At 48.7% G+C, this 24457-nt stretch overlaps 1 protein-coding gene across 3 annotated transcripts in view; it reads left to right on the top strand.

Annotated features, from left to right (window-relative positions):
* Positions 1-586: 586 nt before the first annotated feature.
* Positions 587-24457, top strand: part of TNIK (TRAF2 and NCK interacting kinase) — a 146202-nt gene continuing 122331 nt past the window's right edge. For 2 of the 3 annotated variants that reach the window (XM_054283034.1, XM_054283035.1), the window contains exon 1: positions 587-759. In XM_054283034.1, coding sequence (XP_054139009.1) covers positions 703-759 — 57 coding nt within the window. In that variant the 5' untranslated portion in view covers positions 587-702. The remainder of the gene's footprint in view (positions 760-24457) is intronic. The other variant, XM_054283036.1, reaches the window with a different exon arrangement.

The following is a 24457-nucleotide window of genomic DNA, read 5'->3' on the forward strand; positions in this document are numbered from 1 at the left end:
CACCAAGCAGGTTCCTCTGGCCTTGGTGCTCCAATGTCCTGCCTGCAAGATTCGGGTTCAGCACCTGAAACTGGGCAGTTTTCCCACCGCACCTGACGGGCACCGCTGCCGGGCTCCTTGCCCTTGAGGGAACCCACGCGGCCTGGAGCCCTGCGCCTTTCCGCCCAGCCCCAGCCCCAGCCCGGATTCCGGGACCTTTCTGTCTCGGGGGGATCTGCGGGCTGAACGAGCCCGTTTGTGCACCCCGGCGGGTCCCGCCGCCCGTTCCCTCCGCGGGTGCGGCTGCCCCACACGCCGCGTCCCGCGCCGTGCCCTGGCCGGCCACCGCGGCGGTGCCGGCGCAGCCCCCGCCCGCCCCTGAGGGGGCTCTGCCCGCCCCCGCGCGGCGCCGCCCCCTGGCGGCGGGTCGGGCGCCGCCCCCGCGGTGACAGACAGGGGCGGTGCGGGGCCGTGCGGGCGCGGTGCGGGGCGGGCGCGGCGATGCGCCGCCGCCGCCGCCATCCCGGCGCAGCCCGCGGCGAGCCCTGCCTGCCTGGCCGCCCCTAGGCAGCCGCGCTGCGGGCGGAAGGACAGGGGCGGCGGCGGCGGCGGCTTCTCCTTACCGGCGCCCCGCATGAGGAGAGGCGTTAAATAGCGCCAGCGCCGCGGCGGCCGCCACTGCCCGGTCGGTGGCGGCGGGGCCGCCTGGCCGGCGGCGGAAATATGGCGAGCGACTCCCCGGCGCGGAGCCTGGACGAGATAGACCTCTCGGCGCTGCGGGTGAGGCGCAGGGCCGGGGACGGCGGGGAGGCATGCGGGAGCGGCACCCCTCCCATCCATCCATCCATCCATCCATCTATCCATCCATCCACCTATGCATGCATGCATGCATCCATCCATCCATCCATCCATCCTTCTCCCGGTGGCGGGGAGATGGGGTTGGGGTCCGCGGGGCTCGGTGGGTGTGTGTGTGTGTGTAATGTGCGCCTGCACGTATGTAAATGCGGGTAAGTTAACCGTGTGCGCGTGCATGTGCGCGCCCGCCGCCGCGCGCTCGTGTGCGCGCATCCACACGTGTGTGCATCCGCACATGTGTGCGCGTATCCGCGCGTGTGCGCACCCGCACATGTGTGTGTCTGTGTGTACGTCTGTGTGTGTGTGTGCGTGTGCCCGCCCCGCAGGTGTGTGCGTGTCCGTGTGTGCGTGTCCGGGGACGCGGGTGCGGGCGGCCGGGCGGGTCCCCGCGGCGGGGAGCGGGGCCGGTCCCACCCGGACACCCCCGCGCTCCGATCCCCCCCATGGGCAGGCGGACGCGCAGGGATGGCGGGGCCGGGCACCGCCGGGGTGCCGAGCTCAGCCCCAGATTCCGCTTTCCCCGCCCCGGCCCCGCAGCCTCTCTCCATCCCTCTCTCCATCCCTCTCTCCATCCCTCTCCCGCTCTGTCCCTGCGCGCTGCCTCCTCCTCGCCCCCCCGGAAAATGAAGCCCAGCATGTACCCTTGAAATGTCAGGCTCGTCAGACGTGTCAGCCTCGGCGTGGGCTGTGGCCTGATGTCCCCCCTGGTCCATTTCTCTTGTAACTTTCTTCCTTTTCCCCGTCTTCCTGGCCCTAAGAACGGCTCGATAGAAACGAGCATGGGGAGTCATTGAGAGAAACAGCATTTATGCGGGAGGCAGCAGCCAGGCTGCTCCACACAACCCGCTGCATAGGCAAATAAATAAAATCAAGCAGAATCTGCTGAAGACTTGAACAAGTGTATTTTTAGAAATATTATTTGCTTCAGTGCAAGAAAAAAAAAAAAAGAAGTCTATCTTTATTCACTTGCCCTACTTTCTTTCTGGTGAGTTTCTGGTTGATTAATAGTGTAAATGATTGCTCAGCAATACACAGTGTAGATGAGATTGGAATGGGGGAACCATCTGCCTTAAAAACAGACCTGGAGCTGGTTTCCCCTCTTAGGTGGAAGGTGCCTTGGGAGGAAGGTTGCTGAAGCCGGTGGAGTTAATCCAGGAGCACAGTATAATTTGGGGGGGAGGGGGCCCTCTCCTTCTTCCCCACCCTCTGTTGTGTTGGTTTTTTTTTTTTTTTTAATTTTAATGTTTTGTTTAACATCTGTGCTGGGAAGTGTATTTGAACTAGGATATAATGTCTTTTTAAAACCGTATCCACACGTGCTTAGGTTGTTTTTTTTTGTTGGTTTTTTTTTTTTTCCCCTGTTTGTGGCTTTTTAATAGCAATGCACAGCAGCCACAGTCGGGGTTTTGTTTTCGCTTTAGGAGGAAATGTATATTGCCTCCCTCCCCCTGAGACGCAGCAGCAGCGCCTGGCTGATGAGCAGAGCAGTGCTGGCATTTCAGGGTAACCGGAGACAAGGGGGACCTAAAAACCCTGACTGTCACCAGGGTGGGACAGCAAAATCCTGACTGTCACCAGGGTGGGACAGCAAAACCCTGACTGTCACCAGGGTGGGACAGCAAAATCCTCATCTCCTGCCCAGCAGTGTCCATTCCCTGCCCTCTTGCCCAGCAGTGTCCACTCTGCCAGCACAGAGCTGCTGCCACTCAGCCCTCTGCCCCCTCTCATGGGGACAGACCTGCTGTGGCACTTTCCTGTAAACGATGAGAGATGTGGTGGTTTGCAAGCCAGACAAGAATAGGAGCTTAATTTGCCAAGGAATAGATCTCCTTCTAAACTGAGCTCCTCCAGCACTTAGAATAATTGTTAGAGGTCGTAAATTCAGCAGATTTAGGGCACGAGGCGTGAATCATTCCGTGGGGTCTGAATCAGAAATCGATAGTAAATTTGCTGCCTGAGCATAAAACATGGCAGGGAGGAGTAATTCCCCAAGCCTTGCAAAATTTTTATGTATCAGAAAAGAGGTGTCACATTGCAGTGGGTTTGTGGAAGAGTCTGGGTGGAGGAGATGTTGCTCTTGTGCTGCCTGTGTGTTTAAAGGGGTGAGAGGTGCCTCTGTGAAATGCTGAGAGCAGGTAGTGACTCAAAAACCTGGCGATTTGTTCCCAGCAGCGGGGAAAGGAAGCGCTCAGGACACTTTATCTCTGAGTTTGAGTCACTGAAACGTTCCAGGAGGCTGGGGCTTATGTGTGTGAGAAAGGTGGGCTGCCAGTTTGCCCAGTGCCTTGCTTTGGCTTGCCTCCTGCTGTCCCAGGGAAGGGAGGTGCATTTTCAGGATGGCTGTTGAAGGCTGAGCACAAGCAGAACCCTGCACACCATCATTCAGTGCAGTTTGCCACTGCCCACGGGCTTGTGGGGTGGGATTTATACATCTGGGCTGGAAGGTGACATAGGAGGTGGCAGGAGCCACAGTTTTTGCCACGCTGTGGAGTTTATTTTGGCCACACAGTCGGGCTCCAGTGCAGCAGTGCATCTGCTTGATGTGCTGGAGGCTGGGCAGGAACAAAGCACTGAGTTCTGATTAAAATGCACGGCCTGGTGCACTTGGGGTTGGCTCCTGCCTTGCCTGTGACATGTTTCTATCCATCACTGGGCACTGTGCTCATTGCCCTGGTACCCAGGAGTGCCCCTGTGTGTGCCAGGGTAGGAAGGATGCTCAAAGCAGAGATCTTCCAGTGGTGGTGCTGGTAATGGGGATCGTTAATGTTGCAGAAAAGTGTCATTTAAAACAATGAGGCCATCGAACAGGTAGCACTGCATATTATACTGACAAGAGATAAACTACATTATAATGTTCTTTTGTATGGGCAAGGTGATATTTTTGCTTAGTCCACTCAGCATGTTTAATAGCCAGATGACCTGGCAGTGTTATTAGCAGAATAATGATTAACATGAGGATTCACACAGGCTGTTGACAGGCATGTTGGAGAAGCAGATTTTTGCAATAAAATGAAAAAGTGTGAGAAGGGATGCAGTGGGCCATGGTCTGTGGTGGGAAATGCACAGCTGATCCCAATAGGAGAGAGCAGAAAGATGGGGCTGGGTTTGGTGGTTTTTTCCCCCCTCCTTTTTTTTCATCTCAGCGAATGCAAGAGCCTGTCATCTCTTGCTGAAGGCAGTGGCCTTGATCCTTCTCAAATATTCAGGTCAGTAGCTTTTCCTGTGCTGCATCCATCTGCAGGGCTGGGCCTCTGCCTGATGCACTCAGAGCAGTGGTGCTGGGCCCTTCTGCAGTAGCTGCCACAGCTGGGTTCATCCCAGTTGCTTTGCAAGGTGTGTGTGAGGTTATAAACGATCTCAGGGAGGAAAAGCCTTTCCCAGGGAGCTGATAACCCCTGGGCTGGGTCTGGCTTGGGGCCAGCAATGCCCCTGCTCACAGCTGCTGCTTGTCTTGCAGGCAAGGGCTCGCCCTGGGCATGGGGCACCAGGCTCAGCTGGGATGTGCAGCCTGGCTGGGGGTTTCCTGCAAGGCAGGGAGTTTAAAAAGAGCCTTTTTGGGAAGAAGCAATTGTTTTCTTCGTGTACCTGGACGTTGCTTTTGTTTTGAGCTCATTAACGAACGCCAGGCTTTTGTTGTTTACTTCAGTGAAGTGCTGACCTTGCACTCTTTGGAAACTGTATCCTAAAATCGTTTATTGTTTTGGAAAAGCCTGGCCTTTAATGCTCAGGCTTGGAGAGGAGACAGCACAGAATTTAAGGAGCCGGTGAGTATTAGCTGTTGCTGGGAAGAATTGGATGAAACCCAAAAATGTCACTACTCTTCCTTTAGGTTGCTTTGTGTAGAAGTGAAGTTTCAGTGGCCTTTTGTTTGCATTAGTTGATCACTGTCAATGAAGATAAAAGCTGACAAGTTAAAAACCCACAAAACTCAAACATTCTGGCATTGTCCTGTTTCTAGAACTTTGTCAGTTTATGGCATATTTCAGCATCATTAAAGATTTAGGAGAAGCTCTATTGCGGGATAAGCACTGCAAGCCACCACTCAGGAGCATTACTCTGGCAGCATCATTTTAGGTTTCTTCTTCCAGCATCCTTTAAAAAAATTCTGTAGCTCAACAGAATTTGGGCAGCTTTTGTAAAGGTCACCTTCCTAAATAGAAAGAGGAACAAACTTGACTGGAGATGACTTCTAGAGATTAAAAGAAAAAAAGACATGAAAAGCTTATTTTGCTGTATTTTACATGATAATGCTATATTTGCAAATAGCTTTGCAAATTAATATCTAATTTAAAATTAAAATAATTTAATATTTATTTTGCAAATAACTTTGCAAAATTTGGGGCAGTTGTTCAACAAATAAAAATATATATTCACGGTTCCTGAGGAAAGACACTCTCAAGAGCATTCCATCAGGGACTTAATCTGTCCTCTTCCAGTGTCATTCCATGCACATGTAAGCCATGGAGCATGACAGCATCCATGTGCTTTGTCTGTTTTGGAGTCCTTTGAGTTCTAAACCATAAAACTGCAGCAGAATACTGGTCCTGAATCACAGAATCATGGAGTGGTTTGGGTTTGAAGGGACCTCAGAGCTTATCTAGTTCTAAAACCCCTTCCCTTAGACCAGGCTGCTCCAAGCACTGTCCAGCCTGGCCTTGAACAATTCCAGGGATGAGGCATCCACAGCTCCTCTGGGTTTTATGTTGCAGTGCATTTCTACTCTCTGAGAAAATAATTTATTCCTAACATCTAATCTAAACCTTTCCTCTAATTTAAAGAATCCCAAAGGGATGGCAATGTCCAACTCCATTCCTTGAGCCATTGGTGCAGATGTATCCTCTATGCACCTGTGCATGTTCCTGTGTGTGCTCATGAAAAGTTACCATGGAAAAGGGTCTGTCTTCTGTCAGATCTTTCTCTGGGGTTGATTGTGTTCTTTTCTCTGCCATTTGGAATTGTGCAGCCCAGCTGCTGCTCTTCTGCAGTTACTCTTCATCACTGGTCTTCCTCATCTTTGCAGTTCTTCCACAGCACAGCAGTGTATGGTGTGTTTGAGGGCATGGAGAGTTCTCTGTTCTCGCTGATGTTCTTTTGCTGGGCAGCCATAAAAATTAATAATTTGGAGTGAATTTATGGCAAAATATATGCTTGAGCAGGCTGAAGTTTGAGCACAAGCACTTTGTTGAATCAAGCTTTGAAGCAACAAAGAGCATTTGGCTGGTGTGCATATTTAAAATAAAGGGGCTGTTTTTAATGCATGTGACAAGGAGGAGTTAGAGGAGGTTTTTAACCTTGCTACCTGAAGGTAGTTATTCTATGCCAGGCTTGTAGCTGTAGTGGTACAGTCTGTATGGGGTGAGTTTCCATTTGATCTGTGTGTGAATCCCCATGGATGAATCGCCCCGCTGTGGGAGAGGTGTCCTTGGAAATCATCATTCGTGCGAGGCCAGGTCAGGGGAAAGCTCCTGGGCTCAGGCTCTGAGCTGCTCCCTGCAGCCCCTTCCTGACTCCTCCTGATGCACCCTCACCCTTGGCAAGGGCAATTACAGACACCAGTGGGGATTCTGTGGCTCTGACCTGCAGGCCAAGGACAGGCTATTGATCCCTGTCTCAATTCTTCATGCCTCATCTGTAAAGGGGCAGAATCCTGCTAGATGTCCCGTGCTTCCCCAGGGAAAGCTACCAGCAGGCAAAAGGGTGCATGGTGTGGAGAAATACCTTTGGCAAAAGCTCTTGTGCCTTGGGTTGTGGAGGATGGTTGAGGGTTCAGGACCTTCCACCTCAAGGCACCTGGCTGCCAGGGGAGCACACATGTTGTTTTCCCTTGCTGCCAACTACAGAAAAGGCCAGGAGCCTCATGGAGTGAAGGGCATCCTGCATCTGCTCTCCCAGGATTTTGGCTGATCCTTTCTCCCTGCTGGTGGCCTTTTTGGCCCTGACTGCTCTGCAGGTGTAGAGCCTCCATCACATGAGTTTCTGTTTGCTGATGCTCAGGTGCCTTCTTTGTTACCTTTCACACAGCCATTAAAGCAGGATGCAGGTTAAAACCCACAAGCCTAAGTCATTGGTAGCTCCATTGGGTGAGAGGTTGTGTTTCCCGCTTAGAAAGCCAGCAGCTTTTATTTCCTTCTCCCCAGCCCCCTTCCTCTGTCCTGTTTTGTCACTTTGCACTGTGGCTCTACATTGAAAATGATGGTCAGTCTGCTCTGGGCTCAGGAAGACAATTTATGTAAGTGAGATTTGATGTTTTCCATGTAAATTGTTTATGATTTCTAAAGGAGCTGTGGCCAAGGAACGCGGTCCTTGGGAAACGGGTACTCCCCCTCTCCCTGTGTTCCTCCTCCTTGGCTGTTTGTAGATGAGCCCTGCAAAGGGCTGAGCATCCCCTTCCTGCCCTGGGATGAGGATGCCCAGCCCTGGGGAGCTCCTGCAATGGCTCATTAGAGGAAGGACAGGAAAAGCCACCAAGGTTGGAAAGCACTGATAAGAACTTCAGTTGGCACTCAGTTCTATCTCTCTGCACGCTTGACTTTTATTTTGTAATGGCCAATCAGAAAACATTTCCCTTTGATCCAGAATGTCACTTTTCTGTGTTGCTTTGCTGCAGTGCTTGCCAGAAGTTCAAGGTTGTGTGTTGGTAATAAATGATGGCAATCAGACGGGCAGCACTGGAATGGCCAGGCTGGATAGCAGCTCCTGCTTCCATCCAAGGGAGCCAGCAGCCTGCCCTGCCCCCCACTCAGAAACTGAGTGACCCTGGCCAGCAGAAGGTGTTCCCTTTGCTCTGCTGTGGCTAACCAGCTCTGCTCTGCCACAGGAGCCCTGTCAGATATTCATGGCTTTGTGCAAACAGCATCCACTGCCAGTCAGTGAGGAGCCACCTGTGCGGGTGACACTGTCCCATCCTTCCTTCCTATGGATGCACTCAGGTGAAAACAGCCCTACCCTGTGGCAGGCACTGTCCCTGCCTGGCTTGTGCTGCTGTGAGCAGTGAGCTGCTCCTCTGAGCAAAGCCTGAGCAGTGCAAGCTCAACATCCTGCTGGTTCTGAGGCTCCTGCTGCAGCGAGGGTGGGTGTTTCTGCTTGCCTGAGTGCACGTGTGGTTTTCAGCCTCACGGCGCACACAGCCTTTTGTTACAGATTTTGCTTGTTCCCTCCAGCACAGTGGCATTTCAGGGTGCAGAAAGTGTTGCTTTCGGAACAGCAAATTGTCCCGAAAGCAGTGCTCTTTAAAAGCCAGGGATATTGCCTCACGTGCATATTCCTTTATAACCTAACAAGAAAAGTAAAAAATTTATATGGCTGACAGTTTCCCCTCCCCTTCCTTTTAAAAATTCCCTTTTCTCCTGATTTTGAAACTCAGCAGGAAAAAGCCTACTGCCAGCTGAGTCATGTGTTTAGTGCATGACAGAAGTGACTGTTTGGGATCATGCCCTGAATCTGCTGGATGGTGACTTTAGGATGCATTGGAGGTGGTAGAGCCTTTGCTGAGGAAGAGATCTCACAGCTTGAGCCTAATAAAATGTGTCTAATAACTGCTGTAGCATGCTATAGAAATACAAGAGATCAAAGCTTCAGAGGCATTTATTTTCATAATTTGTGGGTCAGATCCTTGCAGGACTAATTGGGTGCTGTTTGATGTCCAGGCAACAATAGAAATCTCCCTGTACATCAGAATATATTTGTCTCTTCCTCTTTCTTTCATACCAAAGCATAAAAGCTTAGTGTGATTTTGAGATAAACTGGCAAAAGGGGAAGAGCAGATCTCCTCCCTACCTCACTGCAGTCTTTCTTAGCAGTATTAGGAGGATAGTGAGGCTCTGGGACAAGTGCCCAGAGAAATGGCTGATGATCCATGCATGGAAGTGTTTAAAGATGTTGGATGAGGCTTGGAGCAGCCTGGTTTAGTGGGTGGCATCTCTGCCCATGGTGAAGGATGAGCTTAAGGGTCCCTTCCAACCCAGACCATTCATGCTTCTATTACACTGGGGCCATACAGCTGATTGAGTGACCAAAACAACGTGTCTGCTTACCAGATGTTGATTGTTTAATTACCATCAGTGCTTCAGGAGCACTAAGCCTCATGGCTGTTCCTTACCAGGCTGCTGCTCCCCAAAACATGAGCCAGGATGAAACCAGAGGATGAGTTTGGTGGTGCAGCTCAGTGCACCTCCCCAGCTGGGGCTCTCCAGTTGTGAATCTCTGGTGGTGTCTCAGCACCGTGGGTGGTCACCCCAAAACACAGCAGGTCAGAAATGCTTTGGGCTTTGCAGGGCACTTACAAAGGTCTTTTATTTATAGGCATTAAAATAAAGTGTACAAATATAAATAAAAATAAGCGTGGGTCTAACTGTTCCCTTTTGAGTGGAACAGAACAGCACAGCTTGTGTCGCTGTACCTGGCAAATAGACCTTCTTCAAAACAGGCCAGGATTTTCCAGGCTACTCACTCAGATGGGAGATCCCAAAACAGTCATGAAACATGGCTGGAAAGGAAGGTGCAGTGCCCTTAAACTTGTGGGTTTGTGTTTTATATTCCCACTGAATAGTCAGGATAGGTGTTTGGGGAAGGGGCTTCTCTCAGGTGTCTGCAGGTACCACCATTTGGGGAGGAAAGAAAGATGGGTGTGCAAGGCAAATGTTTCTGGAGAAGAACCAAAGGCCAAAGGAACAAAATGAAAAGGGCTTTAAATGCATTTTCTAGCCATGCAGACAGGCTGTCTTCAGTGCAATAAATCTTGAGCCTTTATGTATTGATTAGCTTCAGTAAATAGTGTGATGACTCTGCTCTTCCCATTGCTATTCTGTGGGGATCGGTGTGTTAGTATGGCTGAAGAGGCTATAATAGCTAAATGGGATTCCAGTAGTGAGAGCCGTTTACAAATGCTCTCCAAAGTGATCCTCACAGCCAGTGGGACTGTGTTTGACTGCTGTAAATGTAAACAGAATGCTCCACTGGTGACCAGGCTCCTAATGGCCGTGTTTTCTAATGGGCAAAGCTCTGTTCTCTGAGCCAAGTGTCCTCCAGTGCCTGTGCCCTGCCCTGGCAGGGATGCTGTCTGCCCCTGGTCCCTGGCTGGGCACCTGTGATGGACACATTCTGAAAAGGAGAGGCTGAAATATGGGGCTGCCTGGCTAGAAAATGGTCGAAAATGCCCCTTTTTACAGCAGCCATGTAATAATTTCTTCAATATTCCTATGATGCTGGGCATAGTTTGAAACGATTTTGCTTGTTGAGCTTTGTCCTTACTCTTGGAGCCAGGTATGTGATGTGGCAGCCTGAAGGTGGTTGTGTTTGAGCTCTGGGCAAGCCCCAGATCCCTGAGCATTTGCTACAAAAAAAGCATGAACAGAGCAGGAAGATGGCAGGAGCAGCAGCTCATTGTCCTTGTGGAGCAGGGATGGATGGATGGATGGATGGATGGATGGAGAGCTGCTTCACCTGGTGCCATAGTTGGAAGCCCATCCAGAAGACTTTCCATTGGCATCTCCCTGTTTTGTGACTGCCTGTAACAACACCCTGGTGAAAGAGCTCTTCCAGGGGTGGTTTGGACCATGAGCTGAAATCCCAGGTTGCTCTGGAGACAGCTGAAGGAAAGATGGGATGGAGCAGATACAAAATTAGCATAACAATGCACCTTTAATTCAGCTTGAAGGAAATAATTGAAGACTAGTTGTCACTTACGTTTGTGACCTCTGCCGGGATGACTCACACTGCAATATAATATGAGTCACTTGTTAATGATGGCCTGTTAAGGAGAAAGTGCCAAATCCTTGTAACTTCTTCTGTTAAACCCAGGATGGGTGTTCAGGATATTATTGCCTGGAAGTAACTGATACTCAAGAGCACTGAAGCACCTTGAGGTGGCTCTGGGTGACTCGGGTGTGAAAAGGCAAAGGTCCCGAGCAGAAATGCTGCTTCTTCTTTGGCCTTGGTTTGAAAGAGCCACAGAACACCGTGTAGCTCTCCTCCCCAGTGCCTTGACATGGCCAAGGGTGGGGACCCTGATAGCTTTCCTTCCTGCCACATGGCCCAGCTGGCCAGAGGGCAAGTGCCTGCTGGTGGGACAGAGGCCGGGAGGGAGGGAAGGGGGTTCATGGGTGCTCAGCTGTGCATTGATCTTTTATTTATATGTATTATGTCTTGAAACCTCTACAGAGCATGGGGAGGGAGGTCTTGGAGGCCTCCTGGCTGTTGGGAGAACGTGAAGGGGGCACTAAAACTCTGTGGGAAGGTCCCTGGGGTAGCACTGATGCAGAGACCTGGGGGAGGAAGGTGAGGAGCTGCAGCCTGTGGTGCCATGCAGGGAGGGCTTGGCCAGGCACAGCTTCCCCATCAGCTCCTCGCCTCTGACATGTGAGACAAGTTTTTTATGGCCTCAGGAACTCGCGGTGCTCCTGCAGCAATTGACTTGAGCACTCACTTGTTAATCATCTACCAGCTGTATTAAATGCTTCCTCTTACCCAGCTAGTGTTTTTCCTCAATAAATGGGATTTCACAATCCACAGAAGAAGGGAGAGGCTGGTGTGGATGTGCCTGTGACCAGGGGCAGGAGCTCACCAAGAAGTGACCAGCTCCTGTGCTTGGGAGGGGGTTTCTCAATTGACAGAAGAATGATTTTGTCTGTAGTCAGGAAATTCTGTGAAGTGCTGACACCAGAAGTTACCTTGGAAAAGGGAATATTTTTCCCTCGATCTCATAATTGTAGAGAAGCATGGAAAAGGTCTTCTGGAAAGACCATAATCCAAAGGGCAAATAGAAGACTTCAAGTAGCTTATTGAAAATTCAGAAGAAAAAATGGAGATAAATGTGTGAGGCTCCGCCTGCCTTCTTCCCCGAGTGATAAAACAGAGATCCCTGAGCTGCTTGTGCCATGCTTTCATCATCCAGGTGAGAAGCTGCCTTCCCTCTCTTCTGCCACCTGCTCCAAGGTGTATCTTGCCCTCTGGACTTTGCCTGGTGGCAATCCAGACAGGATCCTGCTGCCTTAGGCAGCACCAGTGTGGGCACAAGGAGGCAGGAGGGTGGTGGTGAGGGGCTGTGGAGGAAGGGGATGAGGAAGAATGGCCCTGAAGGAAGAGAAATTTACTCTTGGATGTTCCTATCAAGGCAGTCTGAGGCAAGCAAAGGACATTGAATGTACACGTTGGTTGCATGGCAGAAAATTGTGTGTAGGACCTCAGGAATAGCTCTCTGTGAGGGGTGGGGGAATGAGACTTCCTGAAGAGAAGCTGCCAGCACAGTGGAACCCAGATCTTGAGCACATCTGTGTTTTGTCTTGCTCGTTTGATAACGATCACCCAATTCTTTATCAGTTCCTGCTTTAGCATAGTGCTCCTGCTGCTGTGGGAGCTCTCAGGAGCTCTCATCATGCCTCTTGAATAGGCAGAAGTTCATCATCTGATGGAACTGGAGGCACACCTTGCGGGTGGGCAGGCCATAACCCCCAAAGATGGAGCAGTGTGGTTGACCAGCGAGGCAGGGCAGAAGTTCAAAGGTGAAGTTGGTTTCTCAAGGCCCTTTCACAATAAATGGTGGGTTTGCTTTTGCCTGTGGATGTGACCTCTTCATGCTGCTGGTGTACAGCAAAGTGCCTGCACAGATGAAATGTCCTCGAGAGAAGATGCAAATGCTCTGCTCATTATCAGAAACGAGTGAAACTGCTCCAAGCTAATATGGCTGCCTAAAAATAGAAGTGGTGTTAGGGGGAAGGGCTGTCTTCTGTGTTCATTTGCCCTTGATTTTCATGACATTTTGCTGCTCTATATTGTGTGTCTTGTTCAGGAGACTGCGTGTCCTGGTCACACTGGAGTAATTCACAAGAATGTGTGCTTGTGTCAAAAAAACATCCTGAGGAATCTGAAGAGCTTGTTGGGGGTTTAGCAGTTAACTGGCAGAATGCAGTTATTCAGGTTTATTCCCTGTCCTCCTGCCCCTCTTGTGTCCCTTGCTGTGATCTTGAAGCCTTCCCTGAAGGAGTGGGAGGCCTGAAGAAAGGATGTGATGGCAGTGAGGCTCTGGGATGGGATGGATCTCTGGTGCTGTGATGGGAGCACAGGACATCCATCATGTGCAAACCTTGCCAGAGAGGACACTCATACCTCAGCTGAAGGTTGCAGCATCTACTTTGCAGTTAAGAAAAAAAAAAGGAGAAAAAAAATTACTTATGAGACTTAATTACTGAGTTATTGTTATTCAGTATTTAAAGCCCAAGTTTCATAACTGCCTTGTGATATCAGCATTCATGTTCTTTGTCAGTATTATGCAAGCAGCTCACCTTGTGATCATGGAATACTGAAAAGTGCTTTCTAATGCTCACCCTCGTTTCTCAACGAGTCCATAAAACCTCTTCTGCTTTCCATTAATTATGGAACAATGGAACATTTTCCTCTTAAAGAGAGCTGAGCCTTTTTTGTTTTTGCTTCAAGTTCTTGAGCCAGCTGCTCCTCTGAGACGTGTCTGTTCCAGAGTGGACATATCTCCTGTCTTTCACTGCATTGTCTTTTGCCACTGGGGAGAAAGCAGGAGGTTTGTGGACCAATCTTAGGGGCAGAGGTCTTGCTCTACTGAAGCAGTTGCAGCTGGTGCTTGGCTGTTTCTGGCACTGCTGTGGTTGGTGTGATCTGCCTTCAAGGTCAACTGAGGCAGCTGGGAAAGATGGGAGCAAGTCCAATGGGGATAACTCCATTTCCTTCCCAAAAGAGCTGAAATACTGGCTTGCTTGTTGATACTCAGTTGTTTTCCAAGTGGGAGTTTGTTTAAAACCAGAAGAAGCCTTTCTGGCCCCAGCAGGAGCCGTGCTGTGGTTTCACCTGTGCCAGGTCTGGATTTCCCCACCTTCCACATTTTGCAGAATGCTGAGAGCAGACCTCTGGTTTTCCTGCTGATCAGTCCAGTTCTGCCACTCAGTGGCATCCAGAGAAAGGCTGGGACAGGGAGGGCTGTCCTGTTCTGTGGGGTTGCCTGTGAGGTGGCTCTGCAGGTGGCTCTCCAGAGGTGGTGGGGTCTCTTGATATTCTTGAGAGAATCTTGAATGATTTCCTTGACTTAAGAGATGCAAAATTTAATCTTCCCTCTGAGCTTTCTCAAGAAAAAGGAAATGATTGTTTTTTCCCTTCCCTGTAGGGGGAAAGGGTTCAGATGTTTCTCTGAGCCCAGATGTGGAGTGCTGAAGGGGATGTGACTCCAGGCTCCCTGGCCAGTGCTGCTTCTCCATCCTCCAGACTTTTCCTTATGTGCACATCTGGAGATCCATAACTCTTTTCACATGCTAATGAGGGCTTTATAGATAAGATCCCCTGTGAGGAAAGGAATGCTAGGACAGTCTCATAGCAGGGGAAATCAAGGTGAGGAGTGGTCAAACATCTTCCTTAGATTCACTTATGAGCCGTGCAGCCCCAGCAGAGCTCAGAGTAGAAGTCAGACCCTTTGGCCTCTCATCCCATGTTGTGGCCATTAAACTCTGCTCTCCTAAGATTAGATAGCCTGTGGTTTTACTGTCTGCAAGTCTTGATGAGCAAATTCCTTTGGATAAATGCTTTTCTTGTACACTTGCCAACACTGAGTGATGTTTGGGACATGAGGGAAGGGAAATAACTTGCAGGCGTCAATTTTCAGGAGATGAATCCGATGAAGAAATGATACCCAAGAGGTCTGAGCTGTTGGAGTGGCTCAGTGGTGAGGATCACATTCTGTGTCTCTGGTTTAGACTAAGTGATACGGGAAACCCAGGATGCAGCTGTGGTGCCAGCAGCTTACCATGAATTTGAATATTGCTGAACACTATCCATTCATGGATATTGCTGGACAATTGGATATTGCTGAACAATATCCAATTCCTCTGGGTCTCTGGCAGGATGAGAAATGGCACTGGAGTTTGAGCCTTGGAATGGGTGCTAAAGGGATTGGAGTTGCATACTTGGTGTTACCCTGACCAAAAAGTCCATCCTGGCTTTGCATCACTTGCAGTCTGGGAAAGCTGATAAAGCTGTTAGTTGAGGTGGTTTTCCTGCATAATGAATATTCCTTTTCAACACAGGTCTTCAGAGAAGGATAGGATTGCAAAAGCATCTTGGTGTTGTGGTAGTTTGTCTTTCTTGCTGCAGCCTGAGGCTGTAAGGTGGACCACAGCTCAGCTGAGCACATGCTGCCTTTGGCTTGCAATGAAACTGCAGCATCTCCCCTCCCTTCAGACCAGAGAGACAGTGATGGGCCAGCTGGGTCTGCAGAGAGGGATGAGGTGAAGCTTTCTGAGCATTTAGGGTGGCCTGGCAGAGTTTGTTGTGCTGTTTATTTTGCTTTCTGTGGGGTTGTGTTGTTGCTGAAGCACGTGGGTTTGATTTCTGGTTCTGAGCATCCTTATCTGCCTCTGTAGCCATTAGCTCTCTGTCTTGCCCATGTGGGAAGCTGTGAGCTGCTTCATCCGATAAGGCTTCTCTTATCTCTTCTGCTCTTTATTGTGTAGAATTGAAATTACTCTAGGAACTGTAAAAAAGAGGATGGAGCCTGGGAATTGCAGCTGAGGAGTTGTGTTTCTCTTCCCTGCACAGACCAACGAGATGTCAATAGAAAGTATGAATGTCTCCAAGCATCAGCCGAAGCTGAGTTCTTGGTCATGTATTATGTTAAGAGTAAAACATATGTCCTGAGATTTCCTTCCCTTACTTTGTGCAGCATCATCACAGCACCCCGTTTGGCCTTCTAAACTCATCAGCCTGCTTGTGAAATATTCAGTAAAGCTTGGTTTGCATCACTGTCAGTGGGCTGCATCTTTTTGGAGTGACTTTGATCTTGCTTTTACTCCGTGCTGAGTAATTTACAGCCCTCTCCCTCTGCGAGCCTGGCCCTTGCAGGCTCCCTTGTTTCTCCTAATCGTAAGCATTTAAGTGGTATTAAAGCTGCTTATCCGCGTCTTGTTCTCTTTTAGAGTCATTAACACCTCTGCAAAGAAAGTGTCAAACTCTAGTAAAGTCAGCTGGTGGCACTTGGCAGTGGTTTGAGTGGTTCCAGAGGGAGCCGGGGGCTGAGCAGGGTCTTTGGGAGGGATGCTGGTGGTGATGCAGTCTCAGGCATGGTGTGTTCACCCTTGGGTGGTGTTCCCCTTCAGCCTGGGGTCAGGGCTCCTTTCTGGGTATGACAACAGGCACCTCAAGCTTCTGTTGAGTTCTTCCCCCACCCCAATTCCCTAGAGGCCAGAATCATCCATCTCTCTGTGTTTGCTGTGCCTCGTTCAAGGGCATGTCTCTAATGATGTCAGCAATTTGCTTTTCTGTTCTGTTACGTTTACAAAGAGATGATCCAGGGTGATCCCACCAGGAAGTCATGCAAGAAAACCCAGAGCTGGTTTTGTTCTTCACCTTGTCTGGGTTCATGTGCCACAGTGGTCTGATCTGCCTCATGGCCATGGAGAAGTCCCACTCATTGCTTGGTCCTTGGAGCCAGTTGAGCTCTTCACTAATTAATGGGAAATTGTCATGCCTTACGTTAGGCTGGCAGGAAAAATTAATGGGGGTGAATAATAGCACAAGATACATGGGAATCAACGTTTTTCTCCTTGGAGGCTGTAGATGTAATCCACTTAATATTCTGTGGAACACAAGATTAATATTCTTCAGCATAATATATTTGATGGCTTTTCTTTTTAGTTTGCTGGCAGAGGCATTGCTGCATTGCTAAAGCTGAGGGCAGGGGATTAGGAGGGGGGGAAGGATGCTGACCCAACTTCCAGAGGATTCAGAAACAGAGAAATCTGGCTAGAGGAGATTAAACTTCTTCCTTGCTAGCAGGACTTTTATGCAAGAAGTGTGCCTCACACTGGGACAGCCCCTGTTGAAGCCTGGTAGGGTGTCTTTCAACTCTCTGGATGCCTGAATTATTGGGGAACAGATCTGATTTGCTTGGACTGTGTGGTGTGACTCTGCTGGTGGGCTCCCAGTGCAAAGCTGGTGCCTGCAGAGTGTGGAAACCAGCCCCAGCCTTGCACTTGTCCTCCTTCACAACAGAGTTTTGCCATGATTTAAACTCATAGAGCTGCTGAGCTTCGTAGAGGTTCCTTTAAAATAATAATAAAGTGAAGCCCCTGTTCTTTTTCTTTCACAGGGTGGAAAGAATGCAGTGAGTTGCCAAGCTTAAAGAGGAGTAGATACAGCAGAAATAAATAAATCAAGACCATTTATTTTAAGTTGATTAATCTGATATGTTCGTAGTTTTCTAAAATAAAATCTGGCCCCAGAGAGTTTAGCAAATCAAATAACAATAATGGCAATTAATTTAGAAGCAGTTACTAATGTTTCTCATCCCCTTTTCAGATCCTTAAACACTCATGATTAATCTCACATCTTGTGACTGTGGGCCAGATCCTCGTGGGGATGTGCAGTGTGTCTCTTGGGATGAAGGAGGTGGGTTTGAAGAGCTGACCCCATTCCTGACTATGGGAAGGACTGAAGGGCTCAGAGGAGTGGCTGGTGGTTGCTGGCACCTCGTGCTTTCAGGAGGAATAGGTCTGATCTTTCAGTTGAAATTCTAATTATTATGGGCTTCCCCACCTGCTTTGTTTTCCTGTCTTGTCCTGGTCTTCAGCAGGTCCCTGTGGTCTTACAGGGCTTGCTTAGCTGCTGTGTGTGTGTTTATATTAACAATTCCAGCCTGCTTGTGTGAACTAATAAAAAACTGTGGAGCTCTGCAAGAAGCCAGATAATGTCACAGCTGGTTCCAGGGACCAGAGCTAGCAGAGAGCTCCCAAGGCAGGGAGGTGTCACAGGGCTCCAGTTTGACCTGTGGGTCAAATAAAGCAAAATATGGTGGTTGGATTTATGGGACATCAAGATGATTTGCAAAGCAAAACCTGCACATCCTCCTGGGATGTCTGGGAGAATGGTCCCTCACCTTGTCTCATCAAAGTGCTCTTGTAATGCAGATATCAAATGAACTACACTAAATAATCTGTGTGCCCCTGCCTAGTTTAGTAGTTCAGGGCATTGGGGTTTGAAATAAAAAGCATCTCCCTCAATTTCTGAGAGTGTTTCACAATGTAGGAAGCCACCAAGAAATACGGAAGACTTGCTATAGGAAATACTTCACACCCTGGCAAAAAAAAAAAATCTTGCAAATCGCTTCAGCAACTGTGGATCAAGCCTGATTTAGGCTTTTTTTGGGCATGGATCAGGCAGGAGCTTGATTTTTGCTGTGGAGCCTTGTTTTACACCCAGTTTGAGTGTCTGTCATAACCAACCTTTTGGACTTCCTTCTGGGTCATTTCACAGCCTATGAAATGTAGGAAAAAAGGTGAGAAGCCTTCCTTTCCCCTTCCCCATATCTTGTAAACTCTTGGGTAAGCCACGTATTTCTAAATTGAAACATGCAAATTAGTATATATTTGATAATATTTTAAGTAATTCTGCTGATTTGTCAAGACAATTCAATGTTAAAGTGAGTTTCTAATACGAGGTTTTGGCATCTTCTTGGTATAGTTGTGGAGTTTGGGATTTTTCTACAGTCTATGCTGCAGAGTTCTGCTCAGTAATTTAAAGTGATTTGTTCCCCATATTGTCCTGGTTTGAAACTGCTGCCACTGGAGTGTTATCTGCATTTCTTGCTAGCCAGCCCTTGTAGAGCCAGGTGTGAGCAGCTGATGACAAGTGACAGGCTGTGGGTAAACTCTCTGAAAAAGCACAAAACCAGCAGATAACTCCATCTCCAGATGATCTGTGAAAACTGGGCTGATGTGAGAAACTGAATCCAGCAGGGAGGTGGTGTTTCTCCAGACATGTGTACAGGGACAGGAAAATATTGAAAAGTAATGGCAGCTGCTTTAATCTGGGATTCAGGGATTTCTGGAATGCTTGCCTGCATGCCTGGCTGTGTGTTGGTTGTTGCACAGATCCCTGCTGTTGAAGGCTGTAGTCCATGGGTTGTTGATGCTGCAGCCCTTTCATCCCTGACAAGATTTCTGATAACTGAAAAATGGGCATAAGAGGTGCAAAACCATCCTAGTTTTAAAAAGCAAAAGGCTTTAAGATTGATTTTCTTTCCTTGCTCCAAAATGCATCTGGGAGTGAGACGTTCTCCTGTTTTGAGCCATCTCTCTGGCCATAACTCTCACTGCAAGGAGGGAGCAAGGCTGTCATTTCTTGGCAAAGGTGGTCCCAGAAGGTGACCCCAGCCCTCCTGTGAGGGCTGCAGGAGCTGAGTGTCCTGCAGTGCCTCAGGAAGGTGCAGACTGGCTTCTGTCACCCCTGCAGGCTCACACAGACAGAGCCACAAGCGTGACCTGCTGTTGGAGACTGTGTGTTTGTTTGCCTGTGTGTGAGAGGATGCTCCCTTCTCTTGGCACGAGCTTGGCAGCAGTTGTGCTTTACACAGTGCATCTCCAGGAGTGGGATGTCAAGGGGCTGCAGTTCCCAAAACAGCTGCCTTGGTCAGTAATTAAACCAACTCCTCCAAGAGCCCATAAACCTTTGACAGCGTTCAGTGGCAGGTAACGATTTCAGCTTGATGCAAACATTTGCTGGCCAAGGTTGAAACTCTCTTTCTCAGAGGGGTGAGATCTAAACATTTAGGAATAATATCAAATTGGTCTGAAACTACATGAATGACTTATAGTGAGGAGAGCATCTAGCTGCTGTGCTCTAATTGATGTCTGCATCTGAAGAAGTGTGGTACAATGGTGGTAGTGACTTCAGATCTTCTGGGGGCTATAGATGTGATTTATAATTGGCACTGCAGCTTTTTAGAGACACTGAGCTCAGCCAAGCCTTTTATATATTGCCTTGTTGGAGCTGTGTGCTTGAATTAGGCATATGTTGAAGGGGTTGATGGCGCTGAGGCTGCATTCATCTAGCAAGGCATTGAAAACCTTGGGGTTCACTTAGCAGTTGTGCTTTTGCTGATGCTTCTGGTGTGACTGGCTTCTGGCTCTCCTGGATGTGTGAACTGGAAGGTGGGCTTGTCATACAGCTGCAAACAATTCATGGAGTCTGTCCTGGTGATCTGTGGAATGTGCTGTGGAGCTTTAAAGGGTGAGAGGAATGGCTGCTTTGGAGGGAAATTAACTTCAAATGAAGAATAAGTACAATTGTGCTGTCTTGAGTGTTATTGAATATCTCAGCATTTCCTTACTGTGCTGAGGCTCACGGAGGCCAAATGTTCATTTTCATTAGGCTCAAGTCAAAACTCGCTGCCTTTTGCTCAAATGACATCAGGAGAGATGAACTCACCTTGTTGTGAAGGAGTGTCAACAACTCTCCATGCTTTTGAAAGAGTGGGAAGGAAGCTTGGACCTTTGTTTTCATTAACGTAAATGTGTAGCTTGTGGGTGGCTTTTCCTTGGCCTGGACTGCTCTGACATGCTGCAGGAAGGTTAATTTATATATGTCATTGTTGTCCTCTCCTGGTATCACTAGTGCATCTTGGTCTGTGGGACCCACCATTTGCAGTGCTATAACTGCATCATTTTGGTTGGAGAAAACCATTTTTTTCCAGGTCAGTATATGTGTTCCTTACAGGCTTAGAGCTCCCACATTTCATATTTATGGAGAGGGTACAGAATGGCTGCTTTTTCTTTTGACGTGCTAGAAAGGAGAAACTAGGTCAGAAGAACTCTAATTTTGTGTGTGCAGGTTTGAGTCTGTGAGCAGGAAATCTGGAATACTCAGTTTATTGTAGCTGCAGTGGCTTGGCCTCTGCAGAACCAAATGGGAATGAACTGTCTATGTGCATAAGGGATTTTGTATTTTTCTTCCCTAAGCACTGGTGTTGGCTATTCCTCTGCTGGCTGGGGGCTACAAATCTGCACTTACATCCTAAATTGAACAGGTAATAGTTGAAGAAGTAATACAGTTTTATTGACTGAAAAGCCCAATGTGGTGATTAGTCCTTATTTAATTTTGCTGCTGCCAGCTATTGGCAGGTCTTAACATTCTGGAAAGGAAAGAGACACTCACATGGTGGCTGGAGCTTTATTGCAGTGAGAAGCTGGAGAGGAGAGTGCTGGAGACCTGGGAGAGAGTGTGGATTTATGGTTTAGGAAGGGGGAATGGACAGAGCACAGATGTGGCTCTCAGTGGGGCCTGGAAGGGCATCTCCTGGTGAGATGCTGCACAGGATGGTTCAAATACATTTGTAAACAGCCTTCTCAACTGTCCAGGGGAGAAATTTCTGTTAATAACTTTCCTTCTGTTAATAACTTAGCCTTGAGAGCAGTTTTTCTTACGCTGCGTAGTAATGCTGTTTCTTGACTAACATCTTCTTTTTAGCTACGGAGCTTGGTGTTTGGGGGTGAGGGAGGACAAACTGCTTCTCCAAAACGAAAACAAAGCCCTTGGGGAGTTCATTATTACCCTTCCAAGTGGAGCAGCTTGTATTGCTTGAGTGGGCAGGAGGTGCAGTGGTAGATGGCATTGATGATAGCTTGTTTTGTGAGTCTCTGGATGGGTGGGCGAAGGAGGGGAAGGTACCAGAGCTAGCAGGAGAAGGCGTGAGATTAAACAATCCCTGTGAGGGCTGAGAAACATCCAGGAGTCCAGCACGGTTCTGCTTCATTGCTTGGCTTTTATCTCAGAAATACCCGTGCAGCCTTTTGAGGTTTTTTGCACTGCTTTAATTAATGGGCAGCCTTAGGGCTGTGTCTGTGTGATTGAAACTTGAAAAAGTCATGTCCCCAGCATCTTTTTTAGAAAGTTGCCAGTGACTCAGTCAGTATTTTGTTGCCTTGGCCTCTGCCTTCCTGCTTTGTTTGCTGCTGTATTAACAATCCTCTGCTGGCTTGTGCAGTCCATCTTCACATTACTCACAGGGCTGTTAACTAGAAGTGTCTTGGAGATGGAGACAGCCAGCTGATTACTAAAAAGCAGCTGTGTCTTCAAGTGCTCTTCAAACCCTTCTGTTTTTCTGTGAACTGAGTGTCATTTGGGGTAACTTCCCCAAGGTGATCCAGACCTGGTTTTGTCACACAAGTGCTTCAGTTCCTGCTGTAGAAGCCAGTGCAGAAAGTGCTGCAGAAGGAGTGAACTGATGCCCCTTCAGAAGGAATAGCAGGGGAATTTGTAGAGCTTGGGGTTACTGGGGTCCTGATGGCTGGGAGATTTATGGCTGTTTACAGAGTTTCTAAAGCTTCCTGCTGACATGAGAGGTGGCTTCACTGGGTATGGCCCAGCCAGCATTTGGCCTTGGGGAAATGAAATCTGGGCAGGTGTATAGTGTGAGAACAAAAGGCTTCATCCTTGTACTCATCCCTGGCAGTGGTGCTTTGCATAATCAGGAATGTTACTCTGGTGACAGTTTTGCCTATTGAGCTCTACTGCTGAAAGGCTTTTCTGTCTCCCCTGCACTCCTTGCAAAACCTTTCTCACATTCTCAATCAGTGATCTTTCTCTTCTGGTTGGAGCTTGGTAGGGTTGGAAAACTCAACTTTCTCCAGGCAGTTGACGCCTCAAGACAACCCCTTGGGTTGGCAGTGCTGCCATGACAAGCTGTGTGGTGCCAGGTGGGGTTATGGCTTTCCTGGGCCATGCCAAGCTGTGTGGTGCCAGGTGGGGTTATGGCTTTCCTGGGCTGTCTGGGTGCCATGGCATTGCCATTAGTTTACAAGAGCCAGTTTTTTGGGAAGAATGACCCTCTGGTGCTTCCCAGTGCCAAAATTTCTCTTTGTAGCTCCCAGGACTTGCCTAGGCAGAGGCACCTGCACACAGACAGAGCTCCCCGGGTCTCGTGTTGAGGGTGATGAGTAAATGGCTTTGTCTTTTGTGGGATCTCCTGTTGAGGCTGTTTTGTTGTGGAGATGTAAGGCAGAGGCTCACAATATCCTGATGTTTGGGAGCATTAGTGCACAGGCTTTATATTTTGGTGGAGATTAAAAAAACTCTTCTGATGCCACAGAGCTGCTTTAGCTGATTGGAGCCTGGGGACACTCCTCTGTTACTGACCCGTAACTGGGCTGCCTCTGGTTACACACTGCTTTTTCCTTCTCCAGGGCTGTAATATTTGCTTAATGACTGGGTAGCTCCATGATTTTTGGCTGGAAGTTGTCATTAGCTGCTAGAATTGGGGGACTAAGTGCACAACGATTGCAGAGGCTCCAGTCTCTGATTTCCCCTCCCGTGCATCCACAGCAATCGTGGTTTAATTGGTGTGCCCCTGGGTTCCCCTCTCCTGAGCATCTTTCCACTGTCTCCTCATGTAACCCTTCCTGTTACATCCCCTTTGTGTGGGCTAGAAGAGAGAAAATTGAGTCTCCTTCAAGGAAAACAAGCAGATTTGGTGTACAGGCTGTGTGTAAATATTTCTTATGTTCATGGACACCTGCATAGTGGTATTTAAAGATGGCTAACTTGTGTTCTGCTCACCATAGCCAGCAGTGATACACACCTGCAGCCCTTGGCCCTTAGGTGACTTAGCCCTGGGTGTGGATATTGCTCTCTGAATAGTCTCCTCAAGCAAAGTGTTGGTTCTTTTGTGCCCTGGACTTGTTGGGACATTGTGGTGTGGGCAAGGGCATCTCTCAGCTTTAGTTCTGTGGGTTAGGCAGAAGGGAGGGAGCAGTTTTAACCAGGAACCTGCCAGCCCCACTGTGTGCTCCGTGCTGATAAGTCTTCAAAAGGGAGGCCTGTTTTGTTACTGAAATTTGAATGTATCCTGCTTTATCACCCACACACAGAAGTCCCTTTTCTGATAATGCACCAGTTTCAAATACACTGTTTACTGAAATAAAGTGGCCTTTTTTGTCCTTGCCCATGATATTTCTGGAAAGGATGATGCCCTCTGTGTTCTTCTGTGTTTCGGACTGGTTTTAGCCACTGAAATGTTTGTACCACTGATTTTCTTGAGAGAGTAGGAGAAACATAACAATTTCCCACTAAATTTGAGCCTGTCCTGGCTTTACCTGTGGCAGCATGGCCATACCCTGGCACAAGAGGCAGGGCCAGGCAGGTCCCAACCCATCTCTGCCTGGAGGAGCACTGGGTCTGCAGGTGCTACTCTGAAACATTTCCCATCCCATGGGCAGATGAAAAGTCCTCTTGAATGTTTTGTTGCTTTCCAGAGAGAATACTTTATGCAGAGCCTGAGTTTCTGTGTTTTCTGGCCCAAGCTCTGAGTAGCAGTGAGAAGGGAGGGACCCTACCTTAGTTAAAGGCATCTTGGCAAAGTCCTGGTGCTGCTACAGCTGTAAAAATCCTTTTCTAGTTAGAGTGAAGCTAATGTAGAGCTGAGAATTATTTGTGGGTTTGTCTCAGATGCTGTCTCTCTCCTCCCTGTTTTAAACAATGCACCTTCTTTGCCTAAACTAACAGCTCCCCTCATTTTTTTTCCTTTTATTTGTGGGCTTGTTATTCAGTGCAGCTGTCTGCAGTTACACGAGGTACAGTAGCTCTTGTGCAGGCATTCTGGGGCGTGGGAGGAATGGGCTGCAGCAGCCTCATCACCTGTGTGTCCCTCCTGCACCGAGGAGAGGGCATCAGCAGGCCGGGAGCAGCTGTGTGGGATGAGCTTTGCGGCCACCCCCAGCCTGGCGCTGCTGTGAGCCCTGATCTGCAGCACAGGCTATATTTGGTCTGAGATTATTCCCTGCTTGGCCTGGATTGGTCCTGGCTGGGGCTCTGCAGGGTGGATTTCTTTTTCCCCTGGCTA

This window comes from Melozone crissalis, unplaced genomic scaffold (assembly GCF_028551555.1).
Source record: "Melozone crissalis strain CALT ecotype California unplaced genomic scaffold, PUWL_Pcris_2 ptg000034l_1, whole genome shotgun sequence".
Lineage (NCBI taxonomy): Eukaryota > Metazoa > Chordata > Aves > Passeriformes > Passerellidae > Melozone > Melozone crissalis.